The 16,385-nt window shown below is 49.9% G+C and overlaps 1 protein-coding gene across 1 annotated transcript in view; it reads right to left on the bottom strand.

The window, feature by feature from the left end:
* Nucleotides 1–16,385, bottom strand: part of LOC140195239 (suppressor of IKBKE 1-like) — a 49,029-nt gene that overhangs the window by 12,982 nt on the left and 19,662 nt on the right. Inside the window, 4 exon segments of the mRNA XM_072253256.1 lie at nt 852–991; nt 5,124–5,226; nt 9,730–9,764; nt 9,767–9,889. Of these exon segments, the coding sequence (XP_072109357.1) occupies nt 852–991; nt 5,124–5,226; nt 9,730–9,764; nt 9,767–9,887 (399 nt within the window). The 5' untranslated portion in view covers nt 9,888–9,889.

Genomic DNA, 16,385 nt, shown 5'->3' with positions numbered 1-16,385 from the left:
TGAACACATGGACACTGAGCAGGATATATTCAAGCTCGTATTTGTAACTCCATATAGTCAAACAAAATTTGCCAAGTTTGGTGTCATGATGCAGGAATAACTTCTTCCCCAGTGTCACTGCATTTCTGAATGACCCCGAACCTATGAACACCACCTCATTAATCCTTTTTTGCACTATTAACTTATTTTGTTATTCATTGTAATTTTTTTGGTCTTCACACCATATAAGTGATAATAAACCTGATTCTGAGGCCTTCAAGTAAATCCTTCTGCAGTGATCACACTGAGACAACTCTACAACAGGCCTAATATCACTTTGACTTTAACAGACCATAGATTGTTCAATAAATTCTGAAACCCTGAAGAAAAATCTGACTAACATAAATGCTTTAAACTGTTTTTCATAATTAAGTCATAATGTGTAGGAATGTAAAGGAATTTAAGTATTTCTGAATTCATTGCTGACTTATAAACAATAAAGATATTAAGAGAAAAAGCACTGTGGATGTATTCTCGGTTCTTTAGTAATGAAGCTTACATCCCAGATCTTGCTTGTTGGCCTTTTGTCTCTTCATGTCTTAATAACTACAGGACAATATACATTTTCAGAAATTTATGGTTGCTCTTGATGTAGTACACCAGCAGGGGAAACCCAATTTTTTATATCATTGACACCTGTACCCAAGCAATACAAAGTGTTTGTGGAACACCAAATGTTCTGTAAATGGGAAGGAAAAGAGGGCCAGGTGTGATTAAAGGTCTTTGACAATCTCTGTTCACCTTAACTAACAACATTATTAAAACCTGCTTCTACAAAGGAAATTTTTCTTGGTTTTGTTGCAGTTTATTACCTGGGAATGCTTCTGATACAAGTTGGTAATTGGTGTACTATCCGGCTTCTTAGTGGCGAGAAGTTGTAACATCTGCTTCCTGTATTTACTCATAATGAGCTCCAAAGCATAGCGATGCTCTTCCAGGGAAAGCCATAGTTCTGATAGAAACAAGGCAATCACCAGCAGGTTAAAATATAAGCACACTTAAAGCCATAGAGTCATAGAAAACCAGCACAGAAACAGGACCTTTGACCCATGCTGAACCAATTAAGTGGCCTAGTCCCATCGACCTGCACCTGGACCATAGCCCGCTAAACTCCTCCATCCATGTACCTATCCAAACTTCTCTTCAATGTCGAAACTGAAACCACATCCACACTTGCGCTGGCAGCTTGTTCCACACTCTGAGGGAAGACATTTCCCCTTAAACATTTCACCTTTCAACTTTAACCCAGTTGTAGACTCACCCAACCTCAATGGAAATATTTTACCTCCGACCACTCAGTAATAAGAATGCTCAATGCTAAATGAAACTGAAGTTGCACGTCTGCACAACACACACCAGATGATCCTGCCATCTTCATAGGAATTTCTGGAGAAGAAAGCGCAAGATACTCTTGTTTCCTGCAGCATCGCAGTAGTCAAGAAACACTCCAATGACGGAGTTGTTAACTAACCATGGATCAAGCTCATTAATTTATAATAGTACAAACATATTACAAGGACACTGTAGATTCAGTGTCTTCTATTATGCCTCCTGAGTAAACTACATCACCACACTGTATGTCTCAGATTACACATGCGGTACCTCAATACTATTTTCAGACAGAAAGGAACTAATTTGCATCTGCAACTGCAATTGCACTTCTCTCAAGATGACTCCAGTTTACAACACCCTCTTGGTTGACATCTTCCAGATAGCTCACGAAACTATCTTTTTTACTTGTTTTACATTGTTTTTCACCTTAAGTGTGTTTCTGGGACTGTTAGAGCGTGTGATTCACATTTTGGAGACCATTTGAGTGATCCAGCGCCTTGCTGGCTCCAAGAAGATACCAGGAAACGAGTGCATACTCGGACAGTCTCGATGTGAAGAAACTTCGAGACAGGGTGCAAGCCGACGTTTGACTTCATTTCGCTATTTAAGGCATCTATTAATCACCGATTAAAGTGTTGAGGAAGACTGAGACGTGCAGAGGGTGAGCGAGGATTCAGTGCCGACTGCCTACCTTTTGATCACTGTCAGAGAAGGAGACTGAGCAGCCCATCACTTTGTGGCTCATTGTGGCAGGCGGGTAGGCCTCTGTGCTCGTGTGGTGTCTCTCTGTCGATGAGTGTCAGTGATATCGGAGGATGGTATCATGGTTCTGTGTAATGGACTGAACTACAGTATTGTGTTATGGACTGTGGACTTTTTTCAGACTTGTGTTTTTTATATTCTGTATTTTTTAATCGCCTGCTCCTTTCCCTTGTTGTTGTGCAGGGGTGGGGGCAGGGTGTTTGGAGGTCAATGTTCTGTTGTGTTCTATCAGTTTTTTTGGGCGGGGGGAATCAATGTTCCTATTCCATATTGTGCGGCAGGTTGGGGATTTTGGAGGGTTGGTAATCAGGATGCCATTCCTTTTTGTACGGGGGGGGGAAAGAGGGTTGATGTTTCTGTCTGAACAACATACGTTTTTCTTTACATGCTTAGATAATAAGTGACCCTTTGAATAAACAGCTTCATTCTCATTTCACATCTGTGAGGTTACCCAGGTGAAAACCTGTTCGCCTCACGGCTCCCCATGGCAAATCCGGACAATCGTCACCCTTCTGCAGATAGACACATTTCCTGCACTTTGCATCTTCACTAGTATCCTAATTTTCAATAGGGTGGTTTTCCAGATTTGAAGTTTCTTTGTGCTTGAGGTTAAAATTAAATTGATAGCCCAAGCCTCCCCCCCCCCCCCCCCCCCCCATTTTCATCAGGCATCACATACTGGATTGTAGTTAGTTGCAGTAAATGTTGTTTGTCATTCTGTAGAGGAGCAAACTGGATCAGCTCTTCCGCAGCACCAGCTGAGATCAGCCGACATTTCTGTGCCTGTGATGACAGGGTTTAACAGACTACTTTACCATGAGGCATCTGAGCCTTGTGCCAATGCCTTCGTGTATCTAATGGACACACTCACCAACTTCCTTCTGTTTAACTTTAGAGGCAGTGAGGAGCTTTACTCAGCCATGATATACCTGTCTGAAGCAGTCTGAACCTGGGACCCAAGGGTTCATAACACTCATGATTACACTGCACAATGCATAGAAAATCACCATCTTGCAATTACATTGTTTTCAACTAGCTCTGGAGAGGAGAGCAAGGCTGGATAGCTACAGTTACCAGACAACTTGGAGGCATATGATAAAATAGGCCAAAGCCAGCATGGATTCCTTCAGAGGAAATCTTGCTTGACAAATCTGTTGGGATTCTTGAAGGAAATAACATGCAAGATATTCAAAGGAGAGTCAGTGGATGCTGCATACTGAGCCCATGGTACTACAGGAAAGATACTAGTGTGAATAGAAGATTGGCTGACTGGCAGGAGGGAAAGAGTGGGAATAAAGATGCCTTTTCTAGTTGGCTGCCAGTGGCTAGCAGTGTTCCACAAGGGTCGGTGCTGGGACCACTTCCTTTCATGTTGTATGTCAATGATTTGGATGACGGAATTGATGGCTCTGAGGCCAAGTTTGCAGACAGTATGAAGATAGGTGGAGGGGCAGGTAGCGTTGAGGAAGCAGGGAGTCTGCAGATGGACTTGGAGAGATTGGGAGAATGGATAAAGAAATGGCAGATGGAATATAGTGAAGGGAAGTGCATGGTCATGCACTTTGGTAGAAGGCATAGACTATTTTCGAAACAGGGAGAAAATTCAAAAATCAGAGGAGAGAAGGAACTTGGGAGTCCTCGTGCAGGATTTCCTGAAGGTTAACTTGAAAGCTGAGTCAGTGATGTGGAAGGCAAATGCAATGTTAGTATTCATTTTGAGAGGAGTAGAATATAAAAGCAAGGACTGAGAGCAGTTTTGGGCCCCTTATCTAAGAAAAGGTGTGTTAGTGATGGAAAGGGTTCAGAGGAGGTTTGTGAGAATTATTCCAGGAAGGAGAGGTAACATACGAGGTGCGTTCTAATGGCACCGAGCATGCACTCACTGGGGTTTAGAAGAATGAGGGGGATCTCATTGCAACCCAAGGTCTAGATCTGGGGTTCCTTTTTCATGCCTTGGCCCAATACCATTAAGCAAGGGGACTGTGAATCCCAGGGTGGGAACCCGTGGCCGAGATAGAGTGGATGTTCCCTGTGTGGGGGGGGGGGGGGTGGTCTAGGACCAGAGAGCACTCAGAATAGAGGGACATCCACTTAGAACAGAGATGAGGAAGAACTTCTTTACCAAGAGGGTGGTGAATCAGCAGAATTCATTGCCACAGATGGCTGTGGATGCCAAGTCATTGAGTATATTTAAAGTGGAGATTAATAGGTTTTTGATTAGTCAAGGTGTTAAAGGTTACAAGGTAGGAGCGTGGGGTTGAGAAGGAACCCCATGAAATGGCCGAGCAGTTGATGGGCTGCATGGCCTAATTTTGCTCCTGTGTCTTATGGTGTAATAGAAAAACAACTGAAGTGAAAACACGCAGTATAAAGTAACTGTATCCTTCTTGAGAAAAATATTCCAGAACAACTGGTGACAACCATACAAAAGTATGCTTGCTTTGTGTGGGGTGATGGGCAGATATGAGTTGGTGGAGGAGGGAAAAGGAAGTATATGGCAGGCGAGAAGTTTGCACCAAAAATTGTACAATTTGTCGATGAACTCTCAATAGACAATCCCACTCAGACCATAAAAAATATTGACACGATGTATATTGATTACCCCAAAATGTTTAACATTCCACAGAAAGAAGCTGCTCTTCCATAAACATTATCCAGTTAATTTCCTGAGAGGTTGGAATCACCACAGGAAAATCTTACAAGATAAAACCCTTGGGTAAGCATACAATGTGGAATGTGCCTTTAAGTTTCATCTTGTGAGGATACTGTGGAGGGAGCTCTGATCCAGACATGACCTTCACTTAATCCACACAGATCTGATGTAATCACTAGGGATAAGGAAACTTAACATCCAGTTTAGTGAGGAGGAAATCCCTCACCTTTTTAAGTGTGAAACAAGCTAGAACACAGTGACTGGTATTGGACTCTGACATTTTGCTGAACCAGAATAACCTGTCATTGGTTCACCGAATTGGTAAGGAAAGAGAAACCTTTATTTTCCTGCTGCAGATCCCGTATCTGTGTGTTCTCCTGACAGAGGGCATATGGTTTGTAAGTGCTCAACTTCTTCAGCTTTGCAAAATCTTCCTGGTTCTGAAAATAAGTAAGGATAAGAAATCACAGAACAATTCAAGGTTCTAAGCGTCACTATTCCACCCTTGGTTCTTTTTGGAGCAGCAGATCCATTGTTGTTGTTATTCAGTAAACAGAGAAAAAAAAATCGTATCCAGGTTGACAAAAAATCATTTATGCAGCTGTTGGCACACATTCATTTGATTGAAGATAAACCCACCACAAATTTCCCCTGTGCCTGTTTGGCTCAGCACCTCATGACACTTGCTCTTCAGTACTCTTGACCTAGTGTAGAATCAGTGTTAGCATGTGACCTGGATCACCAAAAAATCCCAACCCTACTGAAAAATGGAGCAATAAAACCCCATACAATGGCGAAATCCTGAATAAATGAGTTGCACAGAGCTACATGGCACTAGAGAGCAGCTTCTTTGAGCTCAATCTGCGGAAGTAACTTAATTTCTACCTTCAATGTCTCTTTTATCCCTTTTTGAAGTCGGATGGTGGTTCTGTCGACTGACAGCTGCACTCAACATAGGTTCTTTATGCTGACGGTTCCTGCTCCTGGGGCTCACTGACTGTTTTCGCTATCCCAAGGACACAACCTAGAAGGTGAGCACACCCTCGGGATGCTGAGGCTGTGCAGCCCTGGGGACGAGCCGATTCTCTTCCGGTGTTAAATGAGAAATACGGAATAACGTGAACAGTGGATCAGCTGTCTCTGTACTCAGCGAATCGCTCTCTCTTTTCTCTCAAGACGTGGGCGAGAGTTTGTTGCTGATTCTTGAGTCAGAGAACTCAGGAAATAAAAAGCAACTCGGCAGACTTTAACACGTATATCAGCGAGTGTTTTTTTTGTCCTGTTAGTCTCCCATCTCGCTGTGTGACTCATCGCTGCCTTTGCCCTTGGAGGGGGAGGGAGGGGAGGGAGGGGAGGGAGGGGGAGGAGGAGGGGGAGGGAGGGGGAGGGAGGGGGAGGGAGGGGGAGGAGGGGGAGGGAGGGGGAGGGAGGGGGAGGGAGGGGGAGGGAGAGGGAGGAGGGGGAGGGAGGGGGAGGGAGGGGGAGGGAGAGAGACACTGTGATATGTCGAATTGTCGGGTAAATCATTAGCTTTACTTGTACTGCGGATGATGGTCTTTCTTAGGGGCTTTACTATTGCTTGCTTGGTGAGTGGAGGATGCTGAGGCTCTTTGCTGAAGTAAGTGGGGAGGGGAGGGCTGATGCTTTGCTGCTGTTTGTGCATGGGAGGGGGGAGTGAGGCAGGGCTTTGGGGTTCTTACGTTTTTACTGTCACTCAATCTTTGGGGTATCCAACTGTTTATGTGGATGTCTGTGAAGAGCAAGAATTTCAGGTTCTGCATTGTATATATTCTCTGATACTAAATGGAACTATAGACCTATATTTAGACCATAAGACATAGGAGCAGAATTATGCCATTCAGCCATCAAGTCACCATGGCTGATCCATTTCCCTCTCAACCCCATTCTCCTGCCTTCTCCCCATAACCTTTCACGTCCTGATTAATCAAGAACTTTAAATGTGCCCAGTGACCTGGTCTCCATAAGCACCTGTGGCAATAATTCCACAGATTCACTACCCTCTGGCTAAAGAAATTCATCATCATCTCCTTTCTAAATGGACGTCCCTCTATTTGGCTGTGCCCTCCGGTTGTAGGCTCCTGACCAAAGAAAACATCCTCTTCACACCCACTCTATCTAGACTTTTCAACATTCAATAGGTTTCAATGAGATCCTCCCTCATTCTTCTAAATTCAGTGAGTACAGGCTCACAGCCTGCAATCACTGTTCATATGATAAGCCTTTCATTCCCAGAATCATTTTCGTGAACCTCCTCTGAACTCTCTACAATGATAGCACATCCTTTCTTAAGGGATCAAAACAGCTCACAATACTCTAAGTGCAGTCTGATGAATGCCTTATAAAGCTTGTGCATTACATCCTTGTTTTTATATTCTAATCCTCTCGAAATGAATGCTAACATTGCATTTGTCTCCTCACTACAGATTCAACCTGCAAAGTAGCCTTGAGGGAACCCTGCACAAGGACTCCCAAGTTCCTTTGCACCGCAGATTTCGAATTTTTCCCCATTTAGAAAATTTTTACAAAATTGCATGACCATACTTTCCAACACTGTATTCCATCTGCCACTCCTTTGCCCATGTCTTCTAATCTGTCAAAGTCCTTCTGCAGCCTCTCCATTTCCTCAACATTACCTGCCTCTCCTCCTATCTTCCCATCATTGCAAACTTGGCCACAAAACCATCAATTTCATCAGCCAAATAGTTGATATACAACGCAACAAGAAATGGTCCAGAACAGTCCCTGTGGAACATCACTAGTCACCAACAGCCAATCAGAAAATCCAAGTACACAACATGCAACTGATTCTTCTTTGTTATTTCTTCAAAAGAATTCCAACAGACGCGTCAGGTAAGCCACACTCAGGTTGGAGGAACAACACCTTTTATTCCGTCTGGGTAGCCTCCAACCTGATGGCATGAACATCGACTTCTCTAACTTCCGCTAATGCCCCACCTCCCCCTCATACCCCATCTGTTATTAATTTTTATACACACATTCTTTCTCTCCTTTTCCTCCCTCTGTCCCCCTGACTATACCCCTTGCCCATCCTCTGGGTTCCCCCCCCCCCCTTGTCTTTCTCCCCGAACCTCCTGTCCCATGATCCTCTCATATCCCCTTTGCCAATCACCTGTCCAACTCTTGGCTCCATCCCTTCCCCTCCTGTCTTCTCCTATCATTTTGGATCTCCCCCTCCCCCTCTCAAATCTCTTACTAACTCTTCCTTCAGTTAGTCCTGATGAAGGGTCTCGGCCTGAAACGTCGACTGCACCTCTTCCTAGAGACGCTGCCTGGCCTGCTGCGTTCACCAGCAACTTTGATGTGTGTTGCTTGATTTCTAGCATCTGCAGAATTCTGTTGTTTGCAAAATACTTAATCAGTTCGATTCACCATTTCCTTGTCTCCCATTACTATCACTCCAGTGTCATTTTCCAGTGGTCCAGTAGCTACTCTCACCTCTCTTGTACTCTCTGTATATCTGAAAAGACTTATGGTATTATTTTTGAATATTATTGATTAGCTTATCTTCATATTTTTCCCTCGTACTCTTTTTTTAGTTGCTTTGTACTTTTAAATAAATTCCCAATCCTCTACCTTCCTACTAATTTTGCTGGATTATATGCCCTTTCTTTTGCTTTGACTACTCTTGTCAGCCCACCATTGCATCATCCTGCTTTAGAAATACTTCCTCTTCTTTGGGCCGCTCAAATTACTCCCAGAAATGCTAGATGTTGCTGCTCTGCTGTCATCCCTGCTAGTGTCACCTTCCAATCAACTTTGGCCAGCTCCTGTCTCATGCCTCCATAATTCCCTTATTCACTGTAATACCGATGCATCTGATTTTAGCTTGTCCCTCTCAAATTGCAGTGTGAATGGCTATCATATTATGATCACTGTTTCTTAAGAGTTCCTTTAAATTAAGTTCCCTAATTATATCCGGTTCTTTACACAATACCTGATCCAGAATTACTGTTCCCAGGTGGGCCCAACCACAAGCTGCTCCAAAAAGCCATCTTGGGGGCAATCTACAAATTCTCTCTTGGGATCCAGAATCAATTTGATTTTCCTAATCCATGTGCATATTGAAATCCCCCATGACTTACATAACATTGCCTTTTTAACATGCAATTTCTATCTCCCACTGTAATTTGTTAGACCACTTCCTGACTCTGTTTGGAGGACTGTAAGTAACCCCCATCAGGGTCTTCTTACCCTTGCATTTGTGGGAAACCGTCACAAAGGACAAGTAAATAGAAATGAGAAATAACTAAAGGTGCACCAAGTAACTAATCTACCACTGCTAACATTTATATTGGCATAAAGAAGAGTACCTCAATTTTAAGGAAGGATATTGAGTTAAGAAAAAAGAAATGAAAATCAAAGGACTAGAAACTTAGTCATAGAGGGTTGTTCTTGGCAAGAAATGTGAGATAAAGCACTGAAAGATGGAGACAAACGGGATGGCAGATACTGTAATCCTGGAGGGGCTCAGTGGGTGAAGAAGCATTTGTGGAGGGTTAAGACTGCACTAAAGGCGTGTTGCGAGCGTTGGGGGTGAGAGGAATCACAATGAACTGCACTGTGGAATTATCTTCACTACATGCAACATAATGTTCAAATAGGCAGTCCTCCAGCAGTGGGTCAAGAGTTATAAATGTGGGCCCATCCAGACAGCTGGATATTCTAGAATTAATTATTAATGCCAAGAGACTGTCCTCAGTCAGGATTGTGGCCACCTGGGGACATGTGTTTCGAATCCTAAAAGAAGGGTACAATACAGAGGGAAAATGTTACCAATTGGGTAAGAAGGAAGCAGAAAGTATTAGAAGCACCAGTATATCAGGAAGCACAAAGGTACAGACCTAAAGATTTATTCCTTAGGATGTTGAATATCTCAACATTTTCACTTATCCTTGTCTTACCCGATCTGAGATTCCTGTCCCAACTTCCTTCATGTCTCCACCCGTTTGTTGAGCGTAGTGGTCTGTTCAATGAGGGACTCCGCTGCGCTATGATGGTCCTTTAGTCGCTCAACCAAGACCTTCGCATCAGCTAGCACCTTCTCGATTGTGCATGCCATCACTAAGGATAGAGGTATAAACTGCTGACTGAAGGAACGCTGGGTCTGATTATCGTTTGTTCTTCACGTTCTAAAGCAGTCAACTGCTTAATGGGATTAGTTCTCAATAAAGTTGTCAGGGTTTTGCAATATCCCCATGCATTAATCTTTATAAACAAGCAGATTATTCCCTCAAGGGTTAATATCACAGGCAAACCCAGTAAATACATTTACAGCTGCTGGATACGGCACAAGCCATTCAGTGAACCAGCCTCCTGGGAAAACTGACCCCCAAATCTACAGTATCCTCAGGTCAAGAGCAATAATGGTTGCAGCCCTCTGTTGGTCAAGGTCAACCATGGATGTTGCTTCCTAGTTCTCTATGTGATACACAAGCCAGGTAGCACCATTTGGAGAGCAAGCTGTTGCCCACATAGCAGGCATGCAGCTACGGAATCTAAAGGAACTGCAGAGAACGATGCAGTTCGGCACTAATGGTTACTCATCACAGAAACTGAACGAACCTGGAACGAGTGTAGTTTTTCCACTGAATTTACTGCAAGGAAATCCAAGGTGAATATAACCTCTAGCATAATTTAGGTAGACATTTTATGACACAAGGCAGGCCATTTCACGCATTACATTTCAGCTCGTTGAAAGACAATTACCCAGATGAATCCAGTGCTTCTAATTGGTACTGTGCCCCACCAGAGCTGCACTGACTTTTGGTGCTGTCTGTGTGGCGTTTGCATGCTGTGTGTGTGTGTGTGTGTGTGTGTGTGTGTGTGTGGTGTGACCTGCACAGGTTTCCTCCCACATCTCAACAACACGCCAGGACAATTAGTTCCCACAATTTGCAACCTGTTTTGTAGGGAAGGGTTGATGGGAACATGGTGAGAGTATAATAGGATGGATAGTTGATGGTCAGAGTGAAGTCGGTAGGCTAGTCCTGCTTCTGTTGTATGACTGTCCCTATTTAACTGTCAAATAGCCTCTGACAACCAGTTCCAGCTCCTGGCTTTCATGTGTAGTGCAAACCCAGCCAAACTGCTCCTACTGACAGTAGGAGCAAAGGCGGGTTACTGGTGCCCTAAAACCAGTCGCTTTGGGCAGACAGGAGTCGTCAGCTGCGCTTGGCATCTCATCTTGGAGAGCAAAATCTCTGATTCCACACCACCACAGCCTTGCAGCTATACCCACACGTGGGGAAGGCTTCAGGGGTAAAACCCCTGGGAAAAATCTGGAGCTGGAGTAGAAACATAGAAAACCTGCAGCACAATACAGGCCTTTCGGCCCACAAAGCTGTGCCAAACATGTCCTTACTTTAGAAATTACCCAGGGTTACCCATAGCCCTCGATTTTTCTAAGCTCCATGTACCTATCCAGTAGTCTCTTAAAAGACCCTATCATATCCACCTCCACCACCGTCGCTGGCAGCCCATTCCACGCACTCACCACTCTCTGCGTAAAAAAACTTACCCCTGACATCTCCTCTGTACCTACTCCCCAGCACCTTAAACCTGTGTCCTCTTGTGGCAACCATTTCAGCCCTGGGAAAAAGCCTCTGACTATCCACATGATCAGTGCCTCTCATCATCTCTCTTTCAGGTCACCTCTCATCCTCCGTCGCTCCAAGGAGAAAAGGCCGAGTTCACTGAACCTATTCTCACAAGGCATGCTCCCCAATCCAGGCAACATTCTTGTAAATCTGGGCAGTTCTAAATTGAATTCAATGCTGTCTGGCAACATCTGCAACACTCTGCTGGTGCCAAATTGTATCATTCTCTGCTGTTCCTTTGGGTTCAGCAGCGACGCGAAGAGGGCCGCCTGCCTACATGGACAACAGCTTGCTCTCCATATCGTACTGCCAGGCTTGGGCATCAAGTAGACAGCTAGGACACCACAGCCACGGTCACCCCCGACCAACAAAGGCCTCAGAATTTAACTGTGAACCACAGCACACAGACTGCAGATGCTAATCAGGACGCCACGCACGAAGCACTGAAGGAATTCAGTGAGTGAGACAGCACCTGTGGAGGGAAACTGTTGGTCTTCACCCAAAAAAGATCAACAGTCCATTTCTGTCATGGATGCTTCCTTAGCCATCGACTCCCTCTGGTGCTTTGTCTGGTAACCCTGGGGCTTCAGGAATCAAAAAAGCACACATGTACTCAGTAGCCAATAGCTTTAAAAGGGAATCAATTTAGCAAGGTGGAACACCGTCTCCTAGGATCTATGGAATTTTTCACAAGTGCGATTACGCAGTTAAGACTATGAAATAAACTCAGTAAATGAAACATCTCTACATCTCATGAAAAGGGGCAAAATAAAGTAAACATTGAAAGAAGCTCACAAAAACTAATTTGTTATGAATGACAGCTAGAGCCTCGTCGGCTGCATCGTGTTCGTACAAATGTATGTTAAAGCAGTGGAAATCCCGGCATTTAGTGCAGGGGGCGGGGGTGGGGAGAGTGGCCCTCACACAGCAATGTAGGGAACAGATTCCGCCATCTTGGGACAAGTAACGCGGGAGGGGGTGGGAGCCCCACAGTGACTAAGGCGGGAGGGGAGGGGGACCCACACAGTGACTAAGGCGGGAGAGGAGGGGGACCCGCACAGTGACTAAGGCGGGAGGGGAGGGGGACCCGCACAGTGACTAAGGCGGGAGGGGAGGGGGACCCGCACAGTGACTAAGGCGGGAGGGGAGGGGGACCCCCACAGTGACTAAGGCGGGAGGGGGAGGGGGACCCCCACAGTGACTAAGGCGGGAGGGGAGGGGGACCCCCACAGTGACTAAGGCGGGAGGGGAGGGGGACCCCGCACAGTGACTAAGGCGGGAGGGGAGGGGACCCGCACAGTGACTAAGGCGGGAGGGGCGGGAGGGGAGGGGGACCCGCACAGTGACTAAGGCGGGAGGGGAGGGGGACCCGCACAGTGACTAAGGCGGGAGGGGAGGGGGACCCCCACAGTGACTAAGGCGGGAGGGGAGGGGGACACCCACAGTGACTAAGGCGGGAGGGGAGGGGGACCCCCACAGTGACTAAGGCGGGAGGGGAAGGGACCCACACAGTGACTAAGGCGGGAGGGGAACTCACACAGTGACTAAGGCTGGAGGGGACCCCCACAGTGACTAAGGCGGGAGGGGAGGGGACCCACACAGTGACTAAGGCGGGAGGGGAACTCACACAGTGACTAAGGCGGGAGGGGAGGGGACCCACACAGTGACTAAGGCGGGAGGGGAGTGGGACCCCCACAGTGACTAAGGCGGGAGGGGAGGGGGACCCGCACAGTGACTAAGGCGGGAGGGGGAGGGGGACCCCCACAGTGACTAAGGCGGGAGGGGAGGGGGACCCACACAGTGACTAAGGCGGGAGGGGAGGGGGACCCACACAGTGACTAAGGCAGGAGGGGAACTCACACAGTGACTAAGGCGGGAGGGGAGGGGGACACCCACAGTGACTAAGGCAGGAGGGGAGGGGGACCCCCACAGTGACTAAGGCGGGAGGGGAGGGGGACCCCCACAGTGACTAAGGCAGGAGGGGAGGGGACCCACACAGTGACTAAGGCAGGAGGGGAACTCACACAGTGACTAAGGCGGGAGGGGAGGGGACCCCCACAGTGACTAAGGCGGGAGGGGAGGGGACCCACACAGTGACTAAGGCAGGAGGGGAACTCACACAGTGACTAAGGCGGGAGGGGAGGGGGACCCACACAGTGACTAAGGCGGGAGGGGAGTGGGACCCCCACAGTGACTAAGGCGGGAGGGGAGGGGGACCCGCACAGTGACTAAGGCGGGAGGGGAGGGGGACCCCCACAGTGACTAAGGCGGGAGGGGAGGGGGATCCACACAGTGACTAAGGCGGGAGGGGAGGGGGACCCCCACAGTGACTAAGGCGGGAGGGGACCCCCACAGTGACTAAGGCGGGAGGGAGGGGGGACCCACACAGTGACTAAGGCGGGAGGGGACCCACACAGTGACTAAGGCAGGAGGGGAGGGGGACCCACACAGTGACTAAGGCGGGAGGGGAACTCACACAGTGACTAAGGCGGGAGGGGAACTCACACAGTGACTAAGGCGGGAGGGGAGGGGGACCCACACAGTGACTAAGGCGGGAGGGGAGGGGGACCCACACAGTGACTAAGGCGGGAGGGGACCCCCACAGTGACTAAGGCGGGAGGGGAGGGGGACCCACACAGTGACTAAGGCGGGAGGGGACCCACACAGTGACTAAGGCGGGAGGGGAGGGGGACCCACACAGTGACTAAGGCGGGAGGGGACCCACACAGTGACTAAGGCGGGAGGGGGAGGGGGACCACCACAGTGACTAAGGCGGGAGGGGAGGGGGACCCACACAGTGACTAAGGCGGGAGGGGACCCACACAGTGACTAAGGTGGGGAGGGGAGGGGGACCTCCACAGTGACTAAGGCAGGAGGGGACCCACACAGTGACTAAGGCAGGAGGGGAGGGGGACCCACACAGTGACTAAGGCGGGAGGGGAGGGGGACCCACACAGTGACTAAGGCGGGAGGGGAGGGGGACCCACACAGTGACTAAGGCGGGAGGGGACGGGGACCCCCACAGTGACTAAGGCGGGAGGGGACGGGGACCCCCACAGTGACGAAGGCGGGAGGGGAGGGGGACCCCCACAGTGACTCAGGCGGGAGGGGAGGGGGACCCACACAGTGACTAAGGCGGAAGGGAAGGGGGACCCACACAGTGACTCAGGCGGGAGGGGAGGGGGACCCACACAGTGACTTAGGCTGGAGGGGAGGGGGACCCACACAGTGACTAAGGCGGGAGGGGAGGGGGACCCACACAGTGACTAAGGCGGGAGGGGAGGGGGACCCACACAGTGACTAAGCGGGAGGGGAGGGGGACCCACACAGTGACTAAGGCGGGAGGGGAGGGGGACCACACAGTGACTAAGGCGGGAGGGGAGGGGGACCACACAGTGACTAAGGCGGGAGGGGAGGGGGACCCACACAGTGACTAAGGCGGGAGGGGAGGGGGACACCCACAGTGACTAAGGCGGGAGGGGAGGGGGACACCCACAGTGACTAAGGCGGGAGGGGAGGGGGGACACCCACAGTGACTAAGGCGGGAGGGGAGGGGGACCCGCACAGTGACTAAGGCAGGAGAGGAGGGGGACCCGCACAGTGACTAAGGCGGGAGGGGAGGGGGGACCTCCACAGTGACTAAGGCGGGAGGGGAACTCACACAGTGACTAAGGCGGGAGGGGAACTCACACAGTGACTAAGGCGGGAGGGGAGGGGGATCCCCACAGTGACTAAGGCAGGAGGGGAGGGGGACCTCCACAGTGACTAAGGCGGGAGGGGAACTCACACAGTGACTAAGGCGGGAGGGGAGGGGGATCCCCACAGTGACAAAGGCGCGAGGGGAGGGGGACCCGCACAGTGACTAAGGCGGGAGGGGAGGGGGACCCCCACAGTGACTAAGGCGGGAGGGGAGGGGGACCTCCACAGTGACTAAGGCGGGAGGGGAGGGGGACCCGCACAGTGACTAAGGCGGGAGGGGAGGGGGACCCGCACAGTGACTAAGGCGGGAGGGGAGGGGGACCACCACAGTGACTAAGGCGGGAGGGGGAGGGGGACCCCCACAGTGACTAAGGCGGGAGGGGAGGGGGACCCCCACAGTGACTAAGGCGGGAGGGGAGGGGGACCCCCACAGTGACTAAGGCGGGAGGGGAGGGGGACCCGCACAGTGACTAAGGCGGGAGGGGAGGGGGACCCGCACAGTGACTAAGGCGGGAGGGGAGGGGGACCCGCACAGTGACTAAGGCGGGAGGGGGAGGGGGACCCCCACAGTGACTAAGGCGGGAGGGGAGGGGGACCCCCACAGTGACTAAGGCGGGAGGAGGGGGGACCCCCACAGTGACTAAGGCGGGAGGGGAGGGGACCTCCACAGTGACTAAGGCGGGAGGGGAACTCACACAGTGACTAAGGCGGGAGGGGGAGGGGGACCCCCACAGTGACTAAGGCGGGAGGGGAGGGGGACCCACACAGTGACTAAGGCGGGAGGGAGGGGGACCCCCACAGTGACTAAGGCGGGAGGGGAACTCACACAGTGACTAAGGCGGGAGGGGAGAGGGGACCCCCACAGTGACTAAGGCGGGAAGGGAGGGGGACCCCCACAGTGACTAAGGCGGGAGGGGAGGGGGACCTCCACAGTGACTAAGGCGGGAGGGGGACCCACACAGTGACTAAGGCGGGAGGGGAGGGGGACCCCACAGTGACTAAGGCGGGAGGGGAGGGGGACCCCCACAGTGACTAAGGCGGGAGGGGAGGGGGACCCCCACAGTGACTAAGGCGGGAGGGGAACTCACACAGTGACTAAGGCGGGAGGGGAGGGGGACCCCCACAGTGACTAAGGCGGGGAGGGGAGGGGGACCCCCACTGTGACTAAGGCAGGAGGGGACCCACACAGTGACTAAGGCGGGAGGGGAGGGGGACCCACACAGTGACTAAGGCGGGAGGGGAGGGGGACCCCCACAGTGACT

This window comes from Mobula birostris, chromosome 3 (genome assembly GCF_030028105.1).
Source record: "Mobula birostris isolate sMobBir1 chromosome 3, sMobBir1.hap1, whole genome shotgun sequence".
Taxonomy (NCBI): domain Eukaryota; kingdom Metazoa; phylum Chordata; class Chondrichthyes; order Myliobatiformes; family Myliobatidae; genus Mobula; species Mobula birostris.
Note: the sequence above shows the minus strand (reverse complement) of the source record. Positions and strands in the feature narration are given on the sequence as shown.